This window comes from Buceros rhinoceros, unplaced genomic scaffold, assembly GCF_000710305.1.
Source record: "Buceros rhinoceros silvestris isolate BGI_N320 unplaced genomic scaffold, ASM71030v1 scaffold14337, whole genome shotgun sequence".
Lineage (NCBI taxonomy): Eukaryota > Metazoa > Chordata > Aves > Bucerotiformes > Bucerotidae > Buceros > Buceros rhinoceros.
The window spans coordinates 21,527-31,470 of record NW_010421695.1 but is presented as its reverse complement, the minus strand read 5'-3'; the positions used below and the strand labels follow the sequence as shown (position 1 = coordinate 31,470).

The following is a 9,944-nucleotide window of genomic DNA, read 5'->3' as shown; positions in this document are numbered from 1 at the left end:
TCCTGCTGCATTTCCTCCTGATTTAAAATGCTCCTTCACCTTTCTGCTAGCAAGTAAATGTTGACCCTAACCCTAGCCATGGGCTGCTGCCAGGTCATGTATGTTTATGCACCGTTGAGTTGTTCACTTTGTGGCTATCATAGCCTTCCTCCATCTTTCTGGTGAGCTTGCAGTGCCATCTAGACTGTCAAACCACGCAGTCGAACCGCAATTCAGAAGCAACAAGTCTCTGTTTTTCCACTGTGATCATAAGAATTAAAATGAGTACAAGCTTAGTAAATGAAGCACCAAAAATCACCTAGTTACTGATTTCTGATCACTCTATCCTCTTCCCACTTGGGATATACAGGGTTAAACGGAATCCAGTTTGGGGTGAAGACTTGCATTGTGTTATGTTACACTGTGAATTTGTTAGTTCTCAATACGAAAGAAAACCAAGCCAAAGGAAAGCAAACCTGTTGCTCAAACTCTTTGTTTTTAATTTAGTTTGCTCTTGATGAAGCAGATTGTGGAGTGATCTGGAATTCACTTACCTCTCCAGTTCCCTCCTCACCCCTTGACACATGTTAGATCAGCCTGGGGCTGCTTTAATCTCAACCAGCTGCTTATTTTTCCCCTCATAAGACTTGTACACCAGATAGAGTTTGCTGGCTAGTGTTGTGCTCTGGCCATTCTCATACCCCAGAAGGTACCAGCTTGTCTCCCTCTCCTCGTGTCTACTCGCCCAGGCATGCATGCCAGGTGTGCACACACCTTGCAGACAAGTCGTGGAGAGATGCGATGGCAGATTTTTGTGAACCATTTGTATAGCTGAAGTTTGAGTGACTGTCACTTCAACTGAGCACAGTCCTTACGTTCCATTTCTGCTCAGTGTAACAGTTAAGGTGTATGAATGACTTGGGTTATCGAAACTTGGGTTGTAACTTTAAATTAATTAACTTAATTAATTATAAACTTCAGAACAGTGCTAGATGGGACTGTAACCTCACAAACAGGTGCTGGTTTGGGGAGCAAGCTGGGCATCTGCCCAGACCAGATGCTTCTCCCAGACCAGAGACAAGGTGACTTGTGACTGACGTTTGACTTTTTAACATGACTTCTAAAATAAATCCATTTTATATGGGATCTAAATTTGAAAACATTTCTGATGACAACAGCTATGTGCTTTGCAGTGTATTGCTTGTCCAGTATCTATTTAGTTTTCCTGCTCTTACTTTAATGTTATTTTATTGTCTGCGCACAGAGGAATCACTGTTGGCATATGTTTACTATGTGTAGTTTCTCCTTTGTACTTCTATTACGGATCTGAAAGAACAAACCACTTAAGAATATTCCTTATAGAAAGCACACTCAGGGACATGACGCTTCTCATTTATCCATAACTTTCAAAGGTTTCTGCAGTTGGTCTGTAAATGATTCTGGCTTTCAGAAAGCCTTTCTATGAAATGGTTGCTTTTAACTTTGAAATAAAATACATTGCAATACACCACTTACCAACCATATGTTTACGCATCGTGTGACAAAGCCCAGAGAAAGTATTCTTGTGCCAAGCGAAAATTGTTTTTTTTTTTTTCCCTCGCTGTATCAGTTCACTGGAACTTTCATTTTCAAGGTAGAAGTATTGTATCAGAAAAGTGGTAGTTAGGGTGAATGCTGATATGTTATAGCCAGATCATCTTACATGTATAGTCCTTGTATTGTCATACGCAGTTCCTTTGGTATGTTGTCTTTTTACCTCAGCGAATTATGCATTCAGCCTTGACATGCATTTTGAAGAAATACTTCCTTGTTAGTTATTATTCCTGAAACTGTCATCAATGTAATTTGTAACTCAGGTTTTTTTTAATGAGAAGTGTTAGGAAAAGCTTGTATATAGAATTACTGCAAAATATTAAAAGACCGTATTGTATATATGTGATACATTACTTATCTGAAAGTAAGGAAGAAAATGTGCACCTTAAATTATATTAAAAGGAGGGAAAATACTGGTACATCCATATCAGAACATTTCTTTAGCAAACTGATGCTCAAATCAAAGGCTCAAAGCTCCATATTTTCGATTATTTGTGACTACAGCTTGCAGTCTTTCTGCACAGTGAAGATTTGCTGATTTGCTCTGTTTGTTGCAAATGTGAATGAATGTTTTAGGGTGTTTCTTTTTTTTTTTTTTTTTTTTTTTTTTTTTTTTTAAAAACGGGTGAACGCCTTTTGGAAACGCCTCTGTGTGGTTTGAAATGTTGTAACAGGTTTTTTTTTTTTTTTTTTTTTTTTTTTTCATTCTCAAACAGGTAGCAGCCCTTTGGACAGTCCCAGGAACTTCTCTCCAAACACACCTGCTCATTTTTCCTTTGTTCCTGCCAGAAGGTAAGGCAGGACCTATTCCCTTTGGCAAGCAAATAGTCTATATACTTTCATTTAGAAGTGGTCTATGGGTTAGAAGTTTTTCATTGTGTTTCTCTGATGTTTCCGATTTTGTTTTATTTCATTCTTTTTGGTTTAACTCTTGGCAGCACCCAGAATATGTTAGATGCTTTTCAAACCTAGAAAAAAATAAAATAAATTAAGTAGTCAATACTGCCTGTGGAGGAGGCAACATTCTCCCAGAAGGATGACACGTAGGGCATGTGATATGACAAATAACTTAGTCATAATGACATTAAACCCAGCTATAATTAGGACAGTTGTATCTTAGTTGTAGTCCTAGATGTTTCCCTCACTGAATAACTGAGGTGTAGTCAAAGTGTGATCTTCTTTGCTCTGTCTGCTCAAAGATGTAAACATGCCTAAAATTTGTCTTGCACAACTGTGTGTGCATTTGTTCGCTGCCTTCTGACCAATAGCAACTTCTTAGTTTTCTCTGCTGTCTTGGACATTCGTATCAAGAGCACATTACTGCTCTAATGAGGAAAATAGCTGATAAGGAAATGGCAAGTCTACAAGAACCTCTAGAAGAAGAGCAGCATTGAGAGACCTGAATGTGAAGCTATCATCTGTCCTGCAGGGAATGCTGAACAAATACTGGTCACGCTGTGTATCAGCCTGGTGGAAATAAACCTATAGAGATGAATTTAGTGTAAGGAATAGGATAGAAAGACTAAAGGCAGCTGTGAGAAGCAGGTGAATGGTGCATCGAATGTTGTATCCCAGCAGGTAGGCAGAAATGGATAATGATACAGAAAGTTAAATTTTGTGGAGAAATAAAGAACAGGAAAAAAGAGAGATCCCAAGCAGGGTTTGGCCACAGTAGCAGGATTATTAGATTCAAGTGTGGGGAAGATATTTTGGATTTGCTAAACTCTGCTTCAGCTGATAAAAACCCCAGTCTGTGTTAAAATGATGTGAGACTGGGAAACGTGTGATCATCCTGAGAGGAAGTAAGTTTTCTGAGAATGACAGTTTTAGCATGGGGACTAGTTAGAAAAAGGGTAGCTCTCAAAACTTCAAAGAAGAATAAAGGGTTAGGATTTGATGAAATGAGGTACACCCTTTATCTGAACGGCAGGTAAATCCTGGAGCGTTTCTCCATTGAGGTGATTTGCTAGAAAGCCTGGTGTCCTTGAATAGTGTTTGAAGCAGGCTTTGGTCTTTCAAGTTTTATGTAAAGAAAAGCTTCATAATAGCACATGAAATGTGACAGATGGGATATGTATTTAGAGGTTTACCTGCTGGTAAAACAAATCAAATGGACTCACAGTATCCACCTTTATTTATAAAGAGGTATCTGAGCCTGATATGTGTATATTCAGAAAATTCTGTTGAAGTCAACTGAATTTTTACCCGGTTTAATAGTATCTGGAGTTTTGGACCCTGCTTTCTAAAATTTAAAGCAGAAAATAAATGTTTTAATAATAAAACTCCAAAGAGTGCCTTTTCATACTTTTCCACTTTTAAAATCTAATTTGAAAAGAAATAGTTGAATAAAGGTTAAGTCTATCCTATTGAATACTGTGGTTCGTTTTGCAGTATGCATGTTGCTCTCTCTATTTGTTCTGTCATTGAAGAGAACACGGAGACACTGCTTGTTTTAGAAACTTGTTTCTATTTTCTACTTGCATCATGCCCTGAATAGCAGTGCCAGCAGAACCAATGCCTGTTTAATTAGATTATCACATAGTGGTATCAGAATAACTCCTAAATGATGGTATTAAGTAATTGCAAGCATGGTGCTTTGTTACCCCAGTCAGGTGGATATTTCACTGTTGGCCACTGTGTGGATCTTAATAGATTATTCTAACCTGTTTTCCTCCCGTTGCCATCATGGAAATGGTTTGTTGCTGATTTTCTGCCTTGTATATTTGGTGTAATTTCTTCATTTGTTATCCTGTTTGGACATCGTTTGTGATTTCTGTTCTTTCATTACAGCCCTGTGATGAGTTGATTCTTGGGACAGAGTAGAAAACACATTTGGAAAACTCATTTTGTTGTAAAGCCAATTTCACTGCAGTGTGCTGTGAGGCTGTCCTTAGTTTGACTAGTGATTAATCATAGACGCCTTGCTATGATTGTGTCATAGCCACACAGTCAGCATGGTCAGGAATCCTCCTGTTTGCATAGGAAACGTATGGTTAATTCTGTCCATGCACGCTAGAACTGATCTCAGTGGGATAGCAATAACAGAAGATGAGGGTTTTTTTCAGAAATCACATGTGCATCTTTTGCTTCTTCCTCTCTCATTATCCTTGTACAATTTCTTACAGCCATGGACACAGAGCAGACAGGTAATGTGTGTCGTATTGCTGCTGTTTGTTGTGTGTGTATGGACTGTGCTTCTCTGCAGCTGAGCCTGTGTCCCTAACAAGTTCATGCTGTGATAACCCCATTTAGACATTCAGCTTCTATTCTTTGATAGTCGAAACAGGGAATCCTTGCATTTTGACTTAAAACCTACCTATTTGTTATTTTGAGTGAAAATGCAAAGATTTGCTGTTTCGACTACCGAAGAATAGAAAAGATGCTCTGGAAAAGATGCCGCGTTCTTCTAGCACATTCTTGTTTTGAAATTGATCTACTGTTCATTAAATAGCATTTAGCCGCCATAAAAATACCTCCTTAATTAACCAATTAAAATGCATTTTAAAGGCAAAATTTGTGGTTGACATGTTTTTATTGTGCTAGCAAAGGGTCTAAAATAAATAAAAGACCTGAAAATTTCTTTCCAGGTATCTTTTCCTTAAGCGATATTGCATGAGGTTTGGCTAAAAATATGTTTATTAGCAAAACGCTGAAGTAACTTTGAAATGTTTTGCATAATGAAGGAAGAATTTTCTTTTTAAAGTCTTTTTCCTTTTGCCTTTGGTTTGGAAGATTTCTACTCTTGACCCACTTCCTTCTTCTAGAATAGAGCTGATATGCCTTGTCCTGACTGCTTAGCACATTGGTCGCCTAGATTGCATCAGCAGAAGATAGCCCAAGCCTGAAGAGGTTTCCTGTAATTTTCTAATTAAGAAAGACTTTTTTAGTTAACTTTATCAACATAAAAATTCTGAAGTTACTTCAGTATACAATACTTCAGTATACAGCAACTCACTAAGAAAAGGATTAGGCTTTCCTTTTGCAAAAAAAGAGTCACCTTTGCATTCCTGGCTGCTGTTTGAGAAATCAGGAACATACTGTCTTATTTTGGGACTGGGGGTCCAAGCTTAGATTGAAGCATTGACCTAAATTTTTCCCCAGTACCCTTGTGTGTTACAAAAAACTGATTGAAGAACATTGAAGTTTGGTATTCAGTCACTAACAGTATCACACAACGACTCTGTAGTGCTGACGTTTGTTGATTTTCAGGGTTAAAAAACAAATTTAATTTTTCTTGGAATTTTTTGAGATTGTTCTTTTACGTGTAGTTGTCTTGCCAAAGAAAACATCACCTGTGGCTAAATGGGGTGTAGCTATAACATACGCATGCAATAAAAACTGCATTACAGCTTGATTGTTTTTCTTTTTAATGCACCAAGCATGAGTATTCTTAAAAAAATTCTCTTGACATAAGATTATTTCAGTGAAGAAGGATTTATTTTATTTCCCTCTTGTTCTAAGACAGATGGCAAAGAAGAGTGGTGTGTATCAGTGCCTGAAAATAAAAGGGACTAGATCTGGAAAAAAATAAACAGGCATTAATGTCTGGGTGTGCGTTGAACTTTTCTCTGAAGATGAGGCTTCATGGGTGTGAATAGGGAGACAGGAAATATTGATGTGAAGATGGTAACAGCTGAGGTTTTTATAAGCTCTAAGCATTATTTCGGACCTGTACTAAACATCCCGTTCTATAATACACTTGCATTAATATATGTGTACTCCAAAACTTTCCAAAGTAAGTTAGAACGGTGAACTAATTGAGCTTCACTCTATGACCAGTTACTGATAATCTTTTGATATAAAACAAACAAGTGGAAACTGATGTGAGGAAAAAAGCTTCTTTAACATCCATCCCAAATTGCAACAAGACATGTTAAACGACACAAAATGCATGTGAGACAGAAATGAAATCAGAGGTGGAAAAATAGCTGAGACTGAGCTGAATGTAGTTCAGTTTCTGTCTTCACTGGGGGTGGGGGGTGGGGACGTGTGTGTGAGAAAAGGGTGTCAAGGAAGGCAGTACTGATTCTTCTCAAAGCAGTTGTATAGTTCCTCAGTTTTGACTTTGGTGAAACAAGACCTTCTCTGTACTATCTCCAGGATGTTTTGGCTATTCTCCCCGAAGGTCATGTTTCTTCGGCTAATACAGAGAAATAACTATTAATGCTATATGTTGACTGGAGGAGAAAGAGACCCTAGGTGGAACTTCTGTGATTTCTGTCATCTCTGTATTTTGAGTGGACCTCCTGTCTCTTGTTCAGATCTGCTGTAGGGCATTTAAAGCACCAGCTGTGACAGGCGATGTGCTAGGCAGAATGCCTTCGGATGGGTAAACAAACAAGTCCACTCTCAGTTGATTCTTGATCTGATATGATTTTTTTTTTTTGGCAAATCGAAACATTGTTTGGAAGATAAGGAACTGCATCGGTAGTGATCTTAGGCATGACTGTCCTTTTTAGAGAAGTTTGAAATGAGCTGATTTCATTTGTCTGTTTCAGAAACTCCCAATTTTTGTACAACTGGTAATACCTATAAAGCATCTACTTCATGAGGAATGTGTCACCCACTGACTTTCTCTTTTCCGAAGTTACTTATTTTTGCTTTTAAAACTTATCCTAGCTGTTTTCACAAAGGTCTTTGTAAACAGGATACCTGATTTATCTGAAAAACTTGAGACTTCAGTAAAAATGTGAGGTTAAGAGATTTGAGGGAGGAAAATGCTAGTTTTCCCCAAGTGTTGGCCACAACATATCCTTGACAGCAATTTCCCTTACTTCTTTTCCCCAGGACGGATGGACGCCGCTGGTCCTTGGCCTCCCTTCCTTCGTCTGGATACGGAACAAACACTCCCAGTTCAACAGTTTCAGTAAGTGACACAGACTTTTTCAAGCAATTCAGTTTGTACAAACACACCCTAACAAATCAGCTTCTGAGTCTTTACTAAAATATCTGATCTTTCTTCATTGTTTTGCTAACATTATTTAATACACTAATTATTTAAAAAATTATTTTAGTTATTGGTTCTGCTGCTTTCTCCTCCATTTCCCAGCTCCTATCATCTTGCACCTTGCCTTTAGCATTGGTAAAATCCCAGTGCAGCACTTGGCTTGGCTGATCAGTTGAGAGGCACAATGTGTCAGAAGTGGCAGGATTCTGAGTGCGTAATTACTAGTCAGCTCTCAGCTTTTTTATGACTGGGAAATTAAATTCTTGTCTGCTTTCAGGATGTTAGTATGAAAACCTCTGCTAACAGGCTATCAGAAAGAAAACCTGGCAATCCATATCTCTTACAAGCTCCAAAAATTCAGTCCTCCTAATGAAGGTTTTCACTTCTTTACACGTCAGTAGAAGGGCTGGCTGTGATTTGCTTGAGTTCTGTGCTTCCAAAAGGCTTGTATGGCATCAATGGCAGGAAGGTAGCAGCATTGTGTTAACTCTTACAACTCCCAGATGCTTCATAGGATGAATCTTATTCTTTGGTTCATGCAAAGTAGATGTTGCGGTTATCCACATAACAACCTTGCAAAGCCAAGATAGAAAAATGAGAACTGTAAAGGCTACCTCAACAGGCTTCATGTAACACCCTTTATAAGTGTGTTATGGTGAGTTTCTTCAGCTGTGTGGTCATGTATCACTGCCTCCTTCCATAATACTTAGACTGATCTCTTTGGATAATATGTGCTATTTAGCGTATGTTCCTAATAACTGTAATACCCGCATTAAATAGGACTCGATACTTGACGTTACGTGACTCTTACACTGAATGCAGTATCATTGTTTTCCTTGTGAGCTGTTCTACTAAGTTTATCCATCAACTTTCTAGTGCCTCTCAAACACAAATTTATCATCTCAGTTCCTTAAGAGTTGAGTGTTAAATTCAGTCTATATAGCAAGAGAAGAAATTGGGGTAAAAAGTTTCTTTTTAATACAAATTGATACCATTTAAAATTTGATTTTTGCAATGTTAATCTCATCTCTATAGCTTCATATGTTTAGACACATTCCTACAGGCTCTAGTTTGAACAATTTCCATAGTTTATTATCTTTTGTCATTCAAGCATGGGTTTTTGGTTTTTGTTTGGGGGTTTTTGGTCTCCTTAGAAGGCAGGTGACTTGATTTCAATCTCCTGTGGGAGACGTCTGTGTGTGAGTATAGGTATCTGGGCAGGAGCAGAGAAAAATGTGGGAAAGATTTCATTATCAATATGAAGGAGATGCCCCGGGTTTCACTGCCAAGCATTATTATATATTCAAGCCACCTGAGAGCAGCTGTTAAAAGGAACTCTGCTTTTGCCTTTATAGTCTTAGGTTAAATCTTCATGGGCGTAAGCTGTGGCTAAGTCCTCTTCTGGGTGCAAGCAGTTACTTTCTGTATGGATGACATCCAAATAGTTTGATCATTTGTAGACACTGCATGAGCTTCCAAGGTGCCTGTGAAGATGACACCTTTGGAAACCACACTGCCTGCATTGTGTAAATCCTTACCGACAGATGGGTTCAGTACTTTTTCAGGAGTTTATAGTTCTACCAGCCTTTGGGTAGATATCCACAGAGAGAGCAAAACTAACAAACAAACAAAATTCTGTTGGATATATAAGTCCTTGCTTTGAAATGGAGACATTAAAGCTGCTTTTGGAAGGTTCTCAGCTTTCTGACATATGCTGAAGGTGCTCAGCATATTTGTCTATTGTCATGTTCAAAAAAATAGCCAGATCATTTTTGTATTTTCTAGGGGAAAAAAACCCCAACAAATATGAGCTAGACATTTCACATAGAAAGCATCGGTTCAAATGATGTAAGTATTGTAAGTACTGAAAGCAACAGAAAACAGGGTGGTATAATGAGAAGCAGGAAATATAGTTATATGTAGATCTGAATTCACCTTCCTGCAGGAAATAGATTAAAACCTCTAATTCTAAGACTCTCTCTTTTTTAATTGTCTGTGTCTCTCATCTCGTCTTTTTGCTGGTTCAATGTTACAATCTCAGAAAGACATTGAAATGGGCTGTGTAGTAAGTAGCGATGCAGTTATTCTTGGAGCTGTTAAACTTAGTATTACATTTCGAAGCCAATCCTACTTACTCCTTGTCTATGACAATAGAGTTATCGTAGTATTTTGTAGATTAGAATTAATTTGAATTGATCTGAATAACACCTTTAAAGTTGATAAGCAGTATTATTCCTATGTAGACTTTAAAACTGAAGTAAGTAGTAGTCAAGGAGCTTGTCGAAAAGGCACAATGAATTAATGCTGCAGATGTGGATTTAACAGAATTCTGGGCTTCCATTTGGTGTGATCAGTCCTGAAGTTTACATTTCTTTTTCAAGCGAGATAGAAGAAAGCCGGTAGACCTTTGTTCTGGTGTACATAT

At 38.0% G+C, this 9,944-nt stretch overlaps 1 protein-coding gene across 1 annotated transcript in view; it reads left to right on the top strand.

The window, feature by feature from the left end:
• LOC104496639 (microtubule-associated serine/threonine-protein kinase 2-like) overlaps positions 1 to 9,944 on the top strand; it is a gene marked incomplete at both ends in the record, with an annotated part of 34,643 nt that overhangs the window by 4,956 nt on the left and 19,743 nt on the right. The window contains 3 exons of the mRNA XM_010139789.1: positions 2,289 to 2,364; positions 4,698 to 4,718; positions 7,360 to 7,438. Coding sequence (XP_010138091.1) covers positions 2,289 to 2,364; positions 4,698 to 4,718; positions 7,360 to 7,438 — 176 coding nt within the window. The remainder of the gene's footprint in view (positions 1 to 2,288; positions 2,365 to 4,697; positions 4,719 to 7,359; positions 7,439 to 9,944) is intronic.